We start from the raw sequence: 18,002 nt of genomic DNA, 5'->3' as shown, positions 1-18,002 counted from the left end.
CTCTTCGAATTTGGCGGCAGCGGCGTTGTTCGCGTCGTGACCTTCCTGGAGGTGTCGTTAGGGGCCTTGGGGAACGGTAGGGAATGCAGAGGATTTGCAGGTGAAGGGGATGGGACTAGTGGTTGCACGTGGTGTTCGTGAAGGATGAGCAGCGTTGCATCTAACACATCAACAACGGCGGGTCTCAGCGGCATGGAGTAGCGGGGTCTCGGTGTTGGGTGTGTGTTGATGGACGAGCGCGGGATGGTGACGTTGTGTGGCGTCGTGGTGGCGTTCGTGACAGTTAGGCCGGACAAGGTTGATGCGTCAGTACAACTTTGAAGATGGATTGATGGCAGCTCGCGGCGGCGGCCTCTATGTGTACGTCAGACCGGTGTGTACCCCATAACCGGCAAGTGGCCTGGTTGGGGCCTCACGTCTTAGATGTTAGGCTTGGCTGCGAGGTCTGTTTGGTATTAGGCACATACTATCAGCATTCCTTCATCAAATGGATAGGAATATCGACACATATTGTCTAGATGGTGGCTTCAGATTTACTGTTGTATCTTTTTGTAAAATCTTTTGTGAATAATAAATAAAATGACTGCATGCATCGTCTAGATGCAGAGGCGGGGTCTTCCTCCTTTTCAAAAAAAAACTCTATAAAAGACGAAAATTAGCAGACCTGTAAAGACAATAGCTTGCAAAAAACTTTTTTTTGAACAATCAAAGGCGCCAAAGGCGTCAATTCATAAGCATTCTATTCAGAGTTCAAACAATTTACATTGAGGGTTACAACTCCATGAACTTTCATGTGAGAACATATCAACTTCAATGGAATCACATTGCTACAGGAAACTTCAAGTGTTTGATCTGATATTTGTTAGATAGCTATCTAGGCTAAATCATGAGCCTCCTTGTTATGAAGTATTGGGATATGAAATACCTGAACTGAAGCAGGATCACAAAAACCTTGCAGTGATGGATTCTATCTACGAGGGACTAAAGACAAGACAGTACTGGATCGTGTAACCTAGTTCGGCGGTAGCCATCCATTCATACGCATATCCAAGTTCCAACTCGCTGCTGCTACTACCCTCGGCAAGAAGTTAAAACACCGGTACAAGGACGCGTCGATCTGCTTGTCCCGCACACGCACGTTGACATATGTGCGCCTGAGGTTCCGCCTCATCACGGTCCACTACTAGCGCCGAATCTATCGCGATTACACACACACACTTGCAGCAGCCGGATATTTGTCCTTGACAAATGACAAGGCATCACTCGGCGGTGCACGATCCCGTCGGGCGCACTACCTTCCACACGTTCCATATCCGGTCCACAGGATGCGATCCTCCAAATCCACTACCGGGGCACGGGCATCCTACGTCCAGCGCTAGCTTTGTTTCCTTGAGATTTCTTCATTTTCATATTATTACAGCCTCCGGAATGGACTGAAATGGCCTCTTTCTTCTTCGTCACGAGATGGGCCGAAGCAGACGGGGGCGATAACTGCTATAGAGTATAAGGGGAGCGTCGCGGTTGCAGACGCACGCGCAAACCGTCGTGCTGCAGCCTGCAGGGCGTATTCAACTTCAGGGCGATTTATTTCCCGTGTCGCGTTTCAGTTGCTCTCACTGCCATTTCTGTGACAGGGTTGGCAGGTGGGCACCAGGAAACAAGGGAAACTGCAGAACTTTCGACGTCACATTTCACATCTCCACGAAACATTGTACTCCCGCTGTATTAGTCTGATTTTTTTTAGGTTAATACTAAAAATTTTCCTTCATAAAAACAATCCGCAAGTAACCAGACTCGGCTAAACTCACCTTTACCGCAGCGACCATGTACAGAGGAGGTTCGGAAAAAGACCAATGGAAAAAAAAAGGAAAGAACTGGCCAGAAACGGGTGGTAGGACACGGCGGCGATTACAGCGCCGGAGCGGCCACGGCGACGGCATTGGGGTTGGGGTTAGCGTTGGCGCCGTCGAGCCACCGGTCCATGGGCGTGCACTCGGCCTTGTGCGCCATCTTCCAGTGCAGCGCCTGGCACGCGCGCGAGCAGTAGTTCACCACGCCGCACACGGAGCACCGCCGGAACTCGTGCCGCCGCGTCTCCGGCCGACCGCACAGCGCGTGCGAGCACAGCCGCAGGCCCCCGCCGTCGTCCGCTGGTGCTGGTGCTGCTGCTGGGCTGCTGCTCTCGCCGCCCAGCGGCCGCGACGCGAACCACTCGACGAGGAACCGGTTGGCGGCATGCGCCTCGCCGGCCGCGGCGACCGCGGCGCGGCACCCGAAGTCGCTGAGCAGGCACGAGTGCCTCCGCGAGGCCTTGCCGCTGCTGGCCGCCGCGCGGAGCAGCGAGGCCGACGTGGTGACCGCGGCGGCGAGTTCCCGCGCGTTCGCCTGGATGAGGAGGCGGCGCCCGTCGAGCAAGGAGCGGCGCACGCCGTAGCCGTCCTGGAGGCAGTGGCCGAGCTCGCGGAGCGCGTCGACGTGGCCGAGCGACGCCGCGCGCGCGCACAGCGCAGCGCCCGCCCGGAGGTCGCGGTCGTCCTTGCTGCCACCGCTGCCGTTGAACTGGATGACGGCCAGCGAGTAGAGCGCCTCCCGGTGGCCACCCACCGCCGCCGCAGCCATCAGCGCTGCTCCCGACCCCCGGCTCCCCAGGCAGTAGAAGCGGATCTATAGCGCACCAAAAACAATGGAAACATGGGTGAGTCAGTTACGATCGCCAAGCACAAAGGAAACATGGGTGAGTCAGTTACGATGGCCATGGTTCTTACCATGCCAAGAAGGTAGCATGCGTCGAGGTTGCCGGCGTCGGCGCAGCGCTGCAGGAAGCGGTGGGCGGAGTCCGACCAGCTTTTGGCCCGGACGGCGAGGCACCGCGGCGACACCTTGGCAAGAACAACCTTGCTCTGGCCCAACTCCCTGAATCTCTTGCACCTGCACGCACATCCCCGTAAGAACTCCATCTCCATCCCAGCGACAATCACGAATCGCATTCATCCATCGTAATACTACAAGAAAGCAGAGGAAACAGGGACGTACGTCATGGTGGCGCCGGCGAGGTCGGCCGGCGAGCGGGCGGACGCGGCGACATCAGCAAGTATGGACAGCAAGAGGTCATCCGGCAGGTCCTCGAACATGTCTCCGACGGCAGCGGCAGCGGCAGCACACCCCGCCGCCTCCATGGCCGTCCTCCGCCTCTTCCGGCGGTGCATCTCCGGCTCCTCTGCCGCCGGCTCATGGCAGGAGTAGCAGGCGCCACGCCTCGTCTTCATGCCGCCTGCCCCCGTTCCACGATGCGGCGTCCGTGTTACGTCGTTGCGGGCGGCGAGCTGTTGCAAGTCTTGGACGGTTGCGGGGAGAAAGAGAAGAGAAGAGAAGAGAGATGGTGTGTCCGTAATGGCGAGAATGGGAGAGGATAGGAGTTATATATAGTCCTAGGAGGGAGCAGGGGGTGCGTGGCTGGCTACACAAGGAAGGAGGATGCCCTCCGTTCCGTTCCGTTGCAACGGAGTGGTCAACAGGGACGCTGACCGGAAGGAGGGAAGGGGGGTTGCTTGGGGGGGAGCACGCTTGGATGCAAAGCCTCTCCTCCCTTTCTTGATCCTCCCACCCTCCCTTCTCTCTCCTCAGCTTTTTCTTGATTTCTCCTCCTCCCAAATTTCGGTTTCTGGTGTTTTTGTTAAGGGTGGTGAGGTGGTGGGGGCTGGCCTTGCCCATTCATGATTGTGGTTAGTGTGTGCATCCTCTCTTTGGCAGCCTTTGCTTTGCATGCCGCCTTTGCTTGGCTTGGGTTGTTTGCTTCATTTGTTGCTGCCTTTGTTTCTCACTCACTTGGGGCTCCCTGTTTCTTTCTCTTCTTCTTTCTTCCCATGGGGATGGATGTACTACATACATGATACAAGGTAGGTTGGTGACATGACATGGTGGATATATCTTGCTGGATTATACATAGATGGTTTTGGCGTTTTAAATGGCGACATGTTATGCCTTGTCAATTGGAGTTGGCAGGCACAACCACATTTTCGCTTCACATATCTTGCATTGGCATTGCTACCGATTCAAGTTTTGCCTAGCTAGCTAATTTTGGTCTTGTCTCTATAAAGCCTATCAGCGATGTTTTTGGTCTCAAGGGACCGGGGGTTGCTTCCTTTGCGTTGAAAATGCTGGATGGATGGATTTAACCACCCTGCTTGCTTCTCCATGCCACATTGCTTTCAGCGGATCTTTTCTTGGAGATACAACTTATTTCACATGTTTGCAAACATGAAAATGCCTCTGTCTTGTCTTTTTTGGTCTGGATGTAATGGCTACATTAATTATGTGATTTTCGGTACTGCTGGACACGAAAAAGGTAACCATTTACGGTGAGATTGCAGAATCATGGACGGATGGAATGTGCACCGGGCCTGCCTTATTGGTACACCTCATTTAGAATCGCGTGTTTAAAACCGAAATGTTGATTAACTTCCCCCTCCGGAAGTCATTACTACTACTACAGTATTTGCTTTCTATATAAAAATATATGAAAAATGGCAAGTAAAACAGCAATCCTGGAAGCACGTGATTATGTCTTGCAGGACTTTGCGATAACAGTCTTGCTTGCGCAAAGTGTATCAGTTATATATTGTGTTAAGCAACAACTTTTCCATGCCTGCGCTAGCTGTTTTCCGTGCGACACACACGGCCGGGGGAACGTGCTTCCATACTATAGCAAGAGAAGCTAGATCCTCATCCTAACCTCAACCAAAGGGTGATAAAAACGTGGTCAAGGCTAATTAACCACCAGAAGAAGATATTATTGTTGTCGACGAATTGCTTTTTTTTTTTTCCTTTTACATTGGCCGGGTTAACCCAGCCTTGCAAGAAAAGGAAAGCAATGACATGGGAAGGAGACGAAAGGTAAACCAACTGGTGGATTGGATTGGAAGATGGCGCCTGGAAAAACTAGCGGCCAAGTGAGGAGTTGGCGGTTACGCTTGCAGGGTTCTAATCACAGGACGGCATTTTGGACACGGCTAAACGGATCGGTAAAAACGGCACTAACTAATAATTAACCGTCTTGGACCAGAGATTAACGGCCCAAATCGGCCATGCCTAAGCTAAGCTGGTGCCGTGTTAATGGAGTGGCCGAGCGAGGCCTTCTTTTCTAGCCTCGCATTGCTTGCCGCTCCATCCATATAGCTGTTGGCTGTAGCTCCTCCCTGATATTTTGCCTCTGCCTTGCGTGGCGTCCTCAGGTTTTACGCCTCCCAATTTTACTCTCATTGTGTCCAATGGATTTAGGCGACCTGCTTTTTTAGCTACTACTACTGGCTACTGGTAGCAGGCTTCCAGAACGGACACATGACCGCGGCAACTTGTCATCATTTTGTTCGCACCACAGGTTTCATTGGTTAGTCCACATGTTTTTTTTAAAATCGGAAGTAAAAGATTTTGGTTCACCTATTAATTAAGAAAAAAGTATAGTTTGTTACATGAGTCATACCTTACATGGCATGGCATGAATGACTCACACACAATAATATTTTCTAATTTCTTCGTCCCAGCGGTGATCTAAAGGTTGGTCTCGTAGTCAATGCTGTTTAGAATGATGATAGAAGGGGCGTTCTTGTGTCTCAAGGTAGGTGCATTCCTCTTGTTCCACACGGTCCATAATACGAGCATGATGAGAAAGGTCATAGCCTTCCTATTAGAGACTCCGACGCCGGTCCTGTTCGGCCACCACTTCTCAATCGAATCTTGAAGATGCCACGTAGAGGTGTCCAAATGATGAAACCCGTATTTCACATTGAACAAGTTCCATAGCCTAATTGTATATCGGCATTGAAAGAAGAGGTGCGGTCCACTTTCTTGCTCTCTCTTGCATAGGGTGCAAAGTCGACAATTTGACCATCCCCCTTTCTTCACTCTATCCGCGGTCCAAATTCTACCTTGGATGGCCAGCCAAGCAAAAGAATTTGGCCTTTGGTGGCGCCCAAGCCCTCCAAATCATATGTTTCATGGAAGAGATAACCAATCCTAGGAATTGAGCCTTGTAGGCGGAGGTCGCGGAGTAATGTCCACTCGTCGTGTGCTTTCACACAATGGTACCTTCGGCGATTTCATCAAGATGGACACCATTCACAAGCGCCCATAGGGTCAAGAATTATGAGATGTGTTCAATGGAGACGACCATGGAGGTTTTGATCTTGAGGATCCATGCGTTATTTTTTAGGGCCTCATGCACCTTCCAATTCTTTCTAGGGGAGGCCTCAAAGACAAGTGGAGCAACGTCCCCAGGCTTGCACACATGGAGCCAAGGCGAGTCCCCAAAAGGCGTTTTGGTGCCATTCCTCAGGGTGATGGTCATAGACGCATAGAAGAAGTCAAGGTCCTCCTTATCATAAGGATTTTCCCAACCCAACCCACAACTTGTGTGGGGCCATCCATTCATACCATGGCCATCTCAAGCGCAAGGCCCGCACAAATTTGTCGATGTTGAGGACCCCAAGGCCTCCATATTCTAATGGGCGGTAAACAACTTCCCAGTTTATTTTGATATTGTCACCCGTTGTTTTGTCCGACCCGACCAAAGAAATGTTGGGGAACGTCGCATGGGAAACAAAAATTTTCCTACGCGCACGAAGACCTATCATGGTGATGTCCATCTACGAGAGGGGATGAGTGATCTACGTACCCTTGTAGATCGTACAGCAGAAGCGTTAGAGAACGCGGTTGATGTAGTGGAACGTCCTCACGTCCCTCGATCCACCCCGCGAACAATCCCGCGATCAGTCCCACGATCTAGTACCGAACGGACGGCACCTCCGCGTTCAGCACACGTACAGCTCGACGATGATCTCGGCCTCCTTGATCCAGCAAGAGAGACGGAGAGGTAGAAGAGTTCTCCGGCAGCGTGACGGCGCTCCGGAGGTTGGTGATGATCTCGTCTCAGCAGGGCTCCGCCCGAGCTCCGCAGAAACGCGATCTAGAGGAAAAACTATGGAGGTATGTGGTCGGGCTGCCGTGGAAAAGTCGTCTCAAATCAGCCCTAAAACCTCCGTATATATAGGTGGGAGGGAGGGGAGGAGTCAGCCTCAAAACCTAAAGGTTTGGCCGAAATTGGAGGTGGAGGAGTCCTACTCCAATCCTACTTGGAGTAGGATTCCACCTTCCCACTTGGAAACTCTTTCCACCTTGTTTTTTTTTTCCTTCTCAAACCTTATGGGCCTTAGTGGGAACTTATTCCAGCCCACTAGGGGCTGGTTTATCTCTTCCCATAGCCCATGAGACCCCTTGGGGCGTGACACCCCTCCCGATGGTCCCCGGCACCCCTCCCGGCACTCCCGGTACACTACCGATGAGCCCGAAACTTTTCCGGTAATGCACGAAAACCTTCCGGTAACCAAATGAGGTCATCCTATATATCAATCTTCATTTCCGGACCATTCCGGAAACCCTCGTGACGTCCGTGATCTCATCCGGGACTCCGAACAACATTCGGTAACCAACCATATAACTCAAATACGCATAAAACAACGTCGAACCTTAAGTGTGCAGACCCTGCGGGTTCGAGAACTATGTAGACATGACCCGAGAGACTCCTCGGTCAATATCCAATAGCGGGACCTGAATGCCCATATTGGATCCTACATATTCTACGAAGATCTTATCGTTTGAACCTCAGTGCCAAGGATTCGTATAATCCCGTATGTCATTCCCTTTGTCCTTCGGTATGTTACTTGCCCGAGATTCGATCGTCAGTATCCGTATACCTATTTCAATCTCGTTTACCGGCAAGTCTCTTTACTCGTTCCGTAATACAAGATCCCGCAACTTACACTAAGTTACATTGCTTGCAAGGCTTGTGTGTGATGTTGTATTACCGAGTGGGCCCCGAGATACCTCTCCGTCACACGGAGTGACAAATCCCAGTTTTGATCCATACTAACCCAACTGACACCTTCGGAGATACCTGTAGAGCATCTTTATAGTCACCCAGTTACGTTGCGACGTTTGATACACACAAAGCATTCCTCCGGTGTCAGTGAGTTATATGATCTCATGGTCATAGGAATAAATACTTGACACGCAGAAAACAGTAGCAACAAAATGACACGATCAACATGCTACGTCTATTAGTTTGGGTCTAGTCCATCACATGATTCTCCTAATGACGTGATCCCGTTATCAAGTGACAACACTTGCCTATGGCCAGGAAACCTTGACCATCTTTGATCAACGAGCTAGTCAACTAGAGGCTTACTAGGGACAGTGTTTTGTCTATGTATCCACACAAGTATTGTGTTTCCAATCAATACAATTATAGCATGGATAATAAACGATTATCATGAACTAAGAAATATAATAATAACTAATTTATTATTGCCTCTAGGGCATATTTCCAACAGTCTCCCACTTGCACTAGAGTCAATAATCTAGTTCACATCACCATGTGATTCCAACGAATCCAACACCCATATAGTTATGGGGTCTGATCACGTCTTGCTCGTGAGAGAGGTTTTAGTCAACGGTTCTGAAACTTTCAGATTCGTGCATTCTTTACAAATCTTTATGTCATCTTATAGATGCTGCTACTACGTGCTATTCGGAAATGCTCCAAATATCTACTCTACTATACGAATCCGTTTCACTACTCATAGTTATCCGGATTAGTGTCAAAGCTTGCATTGACGTAACCCTTTACGACAAACTCTTTAACCACCTCCATAATCGAGAAAAATTCCTTAGTCCATTAGTTACTAAGGATAAATTTCGACCGCTGCTAGTGATTCAATCATGGATCACTCTCTGTACCTCTCAACATACTTTGAGTCAAGGCACACTTCAGGTGCGGTACACAGCATGGCATACTTTAGATTCTACGGCTAAGACATAGAAGACGACCTTCGTCTATTCTCTTTATTCTGCCGTGGTCGGGTTTTGAGTCTTACTCAAATTCACACCTCACAACGCAACCAAGAACTCCTTCTTTGCTGGTCTATTTTGAACTCTTTCAAAAACTTGTCAAGGCATGCATCTTGTTGAAACTTCTATTAAGCGCTTTCGATCTATCTCCATAGATCTTTGACGCTCAACGTTCAAGTAGCGTAATCCAGGTACTCCTTTGAAAACTTCTTTCAAACAACCTTGTATGCTTTACAAAAATTCTACATTACTTCTGATCCACAATATGTCAACCACATATACCTATCAGAAATTCTATAGTGCTCCCACTCACTTCTTTGGAAATACAAGTTTCTCATAAACCTTGTACAAACCCAAAATCTTTGATCATCTCATCAAAGTGTATATTCCAACTCCGAGATGCTTGCACCAGTCCATTGAAGGATCACTCGAGCTTGCATACTTGCTAGTATCTTTTGGATCGACAAAACCTTCTGGTTGTATCACATACAATGTTTGCTCAAGGAAACCATCGAGAAAACAATGTTTTGACATCCTACGTGCAATATTTCATAAATAATGCATCAACAACTAACATAATTCTAACAGACTGTTAGCATCGCTACGAGTGAGAAAGTCTCATCATAGTCAACTGTTTGATCTTATCGAAAACATCTTTGCGACAAGTCGAGCTTTTCTTAATAGTGACTTATCACCATCATCGTCTGTCTTCTTTTAAAGATCCATTTTTACTCAATAGTCCTATGACCATCAAGTAGTTCTACCAAAGTCTACACTTTGTTTTCACACATGGATCCTCTCTCGGATTTCATGGCTTCCAGCCATTTGTCAGAATCTGGGCCCACCATCGCTTTCTCCATAACTCGTAGGTTCACTGTTGCTCAACAACATGACCTCCAAGACAGGGTTACCGTAGTACTCTACAGCAGTACGCGACCTTGTCGACCTACGAGGTTTGTAGTAACTTGATTCGAAGCTCAATGATCATCATCATCAGCTTCCACTTCAATTGGTGTAGGCGCCACATGAACAACTTCCTGCGCCCTGCTACATACTGGTTGAAGTGATGGTTCAATAACCTCATGAAGTTCTACTACCCTCCCACTCAATTCTTTCGAGAGAAACCTTTCCTCGAGAAAGGATCCGTTTCTAGAAACAAACACTTTGCTTTCGGATCTGAGATAGGAGATGTACCCAACTGTTTTGGATATCCTATGAAGATGCATTTATCCGCTTTGGGTTCGAGCTTATCAGACTGAAACTTTTTCACATAAGTGTCGAAACCCCAAACTTTCAAGAAACGACAGTTTAGATTTCTCTAAACCTCAGTCTATACTGTGTCATCTCAACGGAAATACGCGGTGCCCTATTTAAAGTGAGTGCGGTTGTCTCTAATGAATAACCCATAAACGATAGTGGTAATTCGATAAGAGACATCATAGTATGCACCATACCAAATAGTGCGTGGCTATGACGTTCAGACACATCATCACACTATGATGTTCCAGGTGGCATGAACTGCGAAACAATTTCCACATTGTCTTAACTGTGTACCAAAACTCGTAACTCAGATATTCATTTCCATGATCATATCGTAGACAGTTTATCCTCTTGTTACGACGAACTTCACTCTAAAACGGAATTGAACTTTTCAACATTTTAGACTTGTGATTCATTAAGTAAATACTCCTGTATCTACTCAAATCGTCAGTGAAGTAAGAACATAATGATATCCACTGCGTGCCTCAGCACCCATTGGACTGCATACATCAAAATGTATCACTTCCAACAAGTTACTATCTTATTTCATCTCAATGAAAACAAGGCCTTGCTCATGTGGTATGATTCGCATGTCACTAGTGATTCGAAATCAGGTGAGTACAAAGATCCATCAGCATGGAGCCTCTTCATGCAATTTATACTAACATGACTCAAGCGGCAGTGCCACAAGTAAGTGGTACTATCATCATCAACTTGTATCTTTTGGCACCAATATCATGAACATGTGTAACACTACGATCGAGATTCAATAAACCATTGAAGGTGATTATTCAAGAAAATAGAGTAACCATTATTCTCTTTAAATGAATAATCGTATTGCAATAAATACGATCCAATCATGTTCATGCTTAACGCAAGCACCAAATAACAATTATTTAGGTTTAACACCAATCCCGATGGTAGAGGGAGCGTGCGACGTTTGATCATATCAATCTTGGAAACACTTCCAACACGTATCGTCACCTCGCCTTTAGCTAGTCTCCGTTTATGCCGTAGCTTTCATTTCGCGTCACTAATCACTTAGCAACCGAACCGGTATCCAATACCCTCGTGCTACTAGGAGTACTAGTAAAGTACACATCAACATCATGTATATCAAATACACTTCTTTCGACTTTTGCCAGCCTTCTTATCTACCAAGTATCTTGAGTTGCTCCGCCTCAGTGATTGTTCCCCTCATTATAGAAGCACTTAGTCTTGGGTTTGGGTTTAATCTTGGGTCTCTTCATTAGTGCAGCAACTGTTTTGCCGTTTCACGAAGTATCCCTTCTAGCCCTTGCCTTTCTTGAAACTTAGTGGTTTTACAAACCATCAACTATTGATGCTCCTTCTTGATTTCTACTTTCGCAGTGTCAAACATCGCGAATCGCTCAAGGATCATTGTATGTATCCTTGATATGTTATAGTTCATCACGAAGCTCTCACAGCTTGGTGGCAGTGACTTTGGAGAACTATCACTATCTCATCTGGAAGATTAACTCCCACTTGATTCAAGCGATTGTCGTACTCAGACAATCTGAGCACATGCTCAACGATTGAGCCTTTTCTCCTGTGCTTTGTGGACAAAGAATCTTGTCGGAGGTCTCGTACCTCTTAACAAGGGCACAAGCATGAAATCACAATTTCATCTCTTTAGAACATCACTTATGTTCCGTGACGTTTTACAACGTTTTCGGCGCCTTGCTTCTAAGCCATTAAGTATTTTTGTACTGAACTATCGTGTAGTCATCAGAAACATGTATGTCGGATGTTCACAGCATCCACAGACGACGCTCGAGGTGCAGCACACCGAGTGGTGCATTAAGGACATAAGCCTTCTGTGCAACAACGAGGACAATCCTCGGTTTTACAGACTCAGTCTGCAAAGTTTGCTACTATCAACTTTCAACTAAATTTTCTCTAGGAACATATAAAACAGTAGAGCTATAGCGCAAGCTACATCGTAATTCGCAAAGACCATTAGACTATGTTCATGACAATTAGTTCAATTAATCATATTACTTAAGAACTCCCACTCAAAAAGTACATCTCTCTAGTCATTTGAGTGGTACATGATCCAAATCCACTATCTCAAGTCCGATCATCACGTGAGTCGAGAATAGTTTCAGTGGTAAGCATCTCTATGATAATCATATCAACTATACGATTCATGCTCGACCTTTCGGTCTCATGTGTTCCGAGGCCATGTCTGCACATGCTAGGCTCGTCAAGCTTAACCCGAGTGTTCCGCGTGCGCAACTGTTTTGCACCCGTTGTATGTGAACGTTGAGTCTATCACACCCGATCATCACGTGGTGTCTCGAAACGACGAACTGTAGCAACGGTGCACAGTCGGGGAGAACACAATTTCATCTTGAAATTTTAGTGAGAGATCACCTCATAATGCTACCGTCGTTCTAAGCAAAATAAGGTGCATAAAAGGATTAACATCACATGCAATTTATAAGTGACATGATATGGCCATCATCACGTGCTTCTTGATCTCCATCACCAAAGCACCGGCACGATCTTCTTGTCACCGGCGTCACACCATGATCTCCATCATCATGATATCCATCAACGTGTCGCCATCGGGGTTGTCGTGCTACTCATGCTATTACTACTAAAGCTACGTCCTAGCAAAATAGTAAACGCATCTGCAAGCAGAAACGTTAGTTATAAAGACAACCCTATGGCTCCTGCCGGTTGCCGTACCATCGACGTGCAAGTCGATATTATCTATTACAACATGATCATCTCATACATCCAATATATCACATCACATCGTTTGCCATATCACATCACAAGCATACCCTGCAAAAACAAGTTAGACGTCCTCTAATTTTGTTGTTGCATGTTTTACGTGGTGACCATGGGTATCTAGTAGGATCGCATCTTACTTACGCAAACACCACAACGGAGATATATGAGTTGCTATTTAACCTCATCCAAGGACCTCCTCGGTCAAATCCGATTCAACTAAAGTTGGAGAAACTGACACTTGCCAGTCATCTTTGAGCAACGGGGTTACTCGTAGCGATGAAACCAGTCTCTCGTAAGCGTACGAGTAATGTCGGTCCAAGCCGCTTCAATCCAACAATACCGCGGAATCAAGAAAAGACTAAAGAGGGCAGCAAAACGCACATCACCGCCCACAAAAGCTTTTGTGTTCTACTCGAGAAGACATCTACGCATGAACCTAGCTCATGATGCCACTGTTGGGGAACGTCGCATGGGAAACAAAAAATTTCCTACGCGCACGAAGACCTATCATGGTGATGTCCATCTACGAGAGGGGATGAGTGATCTACGTACCCTTGTAGATCGTACAGCAGAAGCGTTAGAGAACGCGGTTGATGTAGTGGAACGTCCTCACGTCCCTCGATCCGCCCCGCGAACAATCCCGCGATCAGTCCCACGATCTAGTACCGAACGGACGGCACCTCCGCGTTCAGCACACGTACAGCTCGACGATGATCTCGGCCTCCTTGATCCAGCAAGAGAGACGGAGAGGTAGAAGAGTTCTCCGGCAGCGTGACGGCACTCCGGAGGTTGGTGATGATCTCGTCTCAGCAGGGCTCCGCCCGAGCTCCGCAGAAACGCGATCTAGAGGAAAAACTATGGAGGTATGTGGTCGGGCTGCCGTGGAAAAGTCGTCTCAAATCAGCCCTAAAACCTCCGTATATATAGGTGGGAGGGAGGGGAGGAGTCAGCCTCAAAACCTAAAGGTTTGGCCGAAATTGGAGGTGGAGGAGTCCTACTCCAATCCTACTTGGAGTAGGATTCCACCTTCCCACTTGGAAACTCTTTCCACCTTGTTTTTTTTCCTTCTCAAACCTTATGGGCCTTAGTGGGAACTTATTCCAGCCCACTAGGGGCTGGTTTATCTCTTCCCATAGCCCATGAGACCCCTTGGGGCGTGACACCCCTCCCGATGGTCCCCGGCACCCCTCCCGGCACTCCCGGTACACTACCGATGAGCCCGAAACTTTTCCGGTAATGCACGAAAACCTTCCGGTAACCAAATGAGGTCATCCTATATATCAATCTTCGTTTCCGGACCATTCCGGAAACCCTCGTGACGTCCGTGATCTCATCCGGGACTCCGAACAACATTCGGTAACCAACCATATAACTCAAATACGCATAAAACAACGTCGAACCTTAAGTGTGCAGATCCTGCGGGTTCGAGAACTATGTAGACATGACCCGAGAGACTCCTCGGTCAATATCCAATAGTGGGACCTGGATGCCCATATTGGATCCTACATATTCTACGAAGATCTTATCGTTTGAACCTCAGTGCCAAGGATTCGTATAATCCCGTATGTCATTCCCTTTGTCCTTCGGTATGTTACTTGCCCGAGATTCGATCGTCAGTATCCGTATACCTATTTCAATCTCATTTACCGGCAAGTCTCTTTACTCGTTCCGTAATACAAGATCCCGCAACTTACACTAAGTTACATTGCTTGCAAGGCTTGTGTGTGATGTTGTATTACCGAGTGGGCCCCGAGATACCTCTCCGTCACACGGAGTGACAAATCCCAGTTTTGATCCATACTAACCCAACTGACACCTTCGGAGATACCTGTAGAGCATCTTTATAGTCACTCAGTTACGTTGCGACGTTTGATACACACAAAGCATTCCTCCGGTGTCAGTGAGTTATATGATCTCATGGTCATAGGAACAAATACTTGACACGCAGAAAACAGTAGCAACAAAATGACACGATCAACATGCTACGTCTATTAGTTTGGGTCTAGTCCATCACATGATTCTCCTAATGATGTGATCCCGTTATCAAGTGACAACACTTGCCTATGGCCAGGAAACCTTGACCATCTTTGATCAACGAGCTAGTCAACTAGAGGCTTACTAGGGACAGTGTTTTGTCTATGTATCCACACAAGTATTGTGTTTCCAATCAATACAATTATAGCATGGATAATAAACGATTATCATGAACTAAGAAATATAATAATAACTAATTTATTATTGCCTCTAGGGCATATTTCCAACAAGAAAGGCACGCTCGAGTTTGTGGATATTGTGCAAAATGCCCGACGGTACAACCAATGGTGTGATGAAGTAGACCGCTTACAAGGTGATGACAGACTTGACCAGAGCCGTGTGCCCAATGGTGGTGCTGTTTTGGCCTTCACATGTAACCAACTTGTTCGCAACTTTGTCCTCAAGGAATTGCAGGTCCACCTTCTTTAGCTGCCACACGGACAAAGGAAGACTCGTGTATCTAAGTGGGAAGGGCATCCTGTCTGCCAGTAAGCTTTGCATAATGAGCTCCAGGTTTAGGTGATTGCATCTAATGGCCACAACCGAGCTCTTGTGAAAGTTGGTGCATAGCCTCATGAATTCTCCGAATCCGTGCAAGAGGACCAAAAGATTGTCAATATCCTTTTTAATTGGAGCCATGAAGACACCTCCATCGTCTGCATATAGCGATGTTTGCACCATAGCCCCTGTGACATGAATTTTATGAAGCAACCATTTCCATGTTGTTAGACCAAGTAGGTGTTGGAGTGTGTCAATAGCAATGACAAAGAGGAGAGGGGATGGGGGGTCCCCTTGTCTGAGGTCCCTACTGTGCTTGATAGGCCGGCCAGCCACACCATTCAATAGTATCCTCGAGGAAGATGTGCAAAGAAGATCTGCAACCCAATCCCAAAATTTGGGAGGACACCCTATTCATCGTAGGAGGTCGAGAATGTATTCCCATCTGAATGGGTCGAAGGCCATGCGGATATCAAGCTTGAACAGGAGGGACGAGGTCTTGCATTTCTGGAGTCTTCGGGCCAGGTTTCGTACACACATAAAAATTTCATGGATTCTTCTCCGCTTGATGAATGCGCTTTGGGCATTGAAGATCAAATTGTTCATGTGGAGATGACATGTGTGAGGCTGATGGGTCTATAATCGCCAATCCCCTCTGCATCCTCTTTCTTGGGAAGGAGCACCACATTTGTGTAGTTGAGCCAATGAATATGTGACGTATGAAGGAAGTCAAATTGATATTTCACCCTCATCATGTCGAAATTGATGATATCCCAACGCTTCTTGAGAAAAACTTTCGTCAAGCTATCTTGTCCCGACGCCTTCTCACTTGGCAAGTCATTTATTGCGTCTTGAACCTCCTCTTCCGTGTTGGTCGAGTCGAGTCCGTGTAAATCATGCACATCTATGTTGAGCTCGTCCCGATAGAAGTCCTTATCACTTGTGTCCCCTTTTTTATCACTTTGGAGAAGTGGTCCTGAATGAGCTTCTCCTTAGCTTCATGCTCATGATCCAACCTTGGTCTTGCTTTATCCTATGAATATGATTCTTCCTCCTTCTAGCATTGTTTCGGCAATGTAAGAACTCGGTGTTGGCATCACCCTCCTTGAGGTTACCAATCCTCACTCTTTGCTTTTTTTGTGCTCTCTTAAGTACGACCAAGCTAATGACTCTCCATTTTAGCCTTGCCCTAAGGACGCGCTCCTTGATGGATAGTTGTCGGCTCTCTTGAGCGATGTTGAGGCAAAGAATCACCAATAGAACGGCGTGGAGGTGGACATTGGCTTTGAAGAATAGACCCTACTCTATTCAGAGAGTCGGAGAGCCACCTTCTTGAGTTTATGGAACAATACTTACTTTGTATTGCTCGGTATGCACGAGGCTCGTTCTAGGCCTTGTTAACCACCTCCATAAAACTGGGCATCGGGATCTAACAGTTTTCAAACCTGAAGGTTTTAGGCCTCCGAGGTCTTTTGTCATGAGCGAAAAGTAGCGGACAATGATCGGATAAAGAGGATCAGAGGGCGTGTAGCAAATGAGTATTGAAAGTGGTGTCCCACCCAGCATTGGAGAAAAACGAATCAAGTTTGCACATTGTCGGGTTATCCCTCTCTTTGCTCCAAATGAACCTTCTATTTTGCAAGTGTATATCTTTAAGCTTACAACTTTGTAGCGTCGCTCGGAATGGTTTTATTCTACTTCGATTGGCATGCCTTTTATTTTTGTTTCTTGCCCGATATATTTGATTGAAATCTCCCACCGCGAGCCATGGCATGTTGTTGAGTAGTTTTTGGCTAATGAGCTCCGCAAGAAAGGCATCTTTGCGAGATGAGTCATTGGGATCATAAACGGCGACGGGCTTATATTGCACATTCGAGTCGCGGATACGGAAAAGTCGATGACGGTGATGTTAGACATCTCCACAAGATGGTCATCCCATAACGAAATGATGCCTCATCGGTGTCATCTGTTGGCCTTTGCATGAAATTGTGCAACCTGTTTCCCCCTAAAAACATAGCAGTGAAGATGTCGACCGCATTAAGCTTTGTCTCATGAAGACACACAATCTAACAATATGCTGAATGGTTTTCCATTGCCAAGTTTATCGGCAATTCATCAAGGAGCTAAATAAAGTACGTAGTGTCTTTTGTTTTTTGCATGGTGAGTATACTGTGTCTTTGGCTGCTATATATACATGCAGAACGTTTATACGATTACATTTGAAACATTTGCTTTCTTTTATACTGTGTCTTTAGTTTTCCTTTTTGTTGAAATGTCTCCGGCAATCATTTGAAACATTTGCTTTCTTGTATTTTTCCTTTCAAATATAGAGGGGAGGGGGGAATGCGTTACTTGTGTGAATGTGAAAGGACGCATCTCCGGTCCCTTGTTCTAACCTGTACCGGTGGCAGGTGCCCATTCTTACTTGCTTCCGAGTTGAGCAATCCGCTGCCAAATGTGCAGCTCAAATGATACAACGACGCTATTTTATTTTATTTTTAAAATGGAACGACACTTTTTTTGCGGTAAATGGAACGACACTATCT

General features: G+C 46.9%; 1 protein-coding gene across 1 annotated transcript; it reads right to left on the bottom strand.

Moving 5' to 3' along the window:
* Positions 1-1,698: 1,698 nt before the first annotated feature.
* On the bottom strand, positions 1,699-3,877 carry LOC123426528 (F-box protein At5g50450). The gene is made up of 3 exons (XM_045110369.1): positions 3,034-3,877; positions 2,766-2,928; positions 1,699-2,664 (listed from the first exon to the last, which is right to left on the bottom strand). The coding sequence occupies exons 1-3, from the start codon at positions 3,264-3,266 to the stop codon at positions 1,909-1,911; spliced, it is 1,152 nt and encodes a 383-aa protein (XP_044966304.1). The 5' UTR covers positions 3,267-3,877; the 3' UTR covers positions 1,699-1,908.
* Positions 3,878-18,002: the final 14,125 nt, after the last annotated feature.

This window comes from Hordeum vulgare, chromosome 2H, assembly GCF_904849725.1.
Source record: "Hordeum vulgare subsp. vulgare chromosome 2H, MorexV3_pseudomolecules_assembly, whole genome shotgun sequence".
NCBI classification, from domain to species: Eukaryota; Viridiplantae; Streptophyta; class Magnoliopsida; order Poales; family Poaceae; genus Hordeum; species Hordeum vulgare.
Note: the sequence above shows the minus strand (reverse complement) of the source record. Positions and strands in the feature narration are given on the sequence as shown.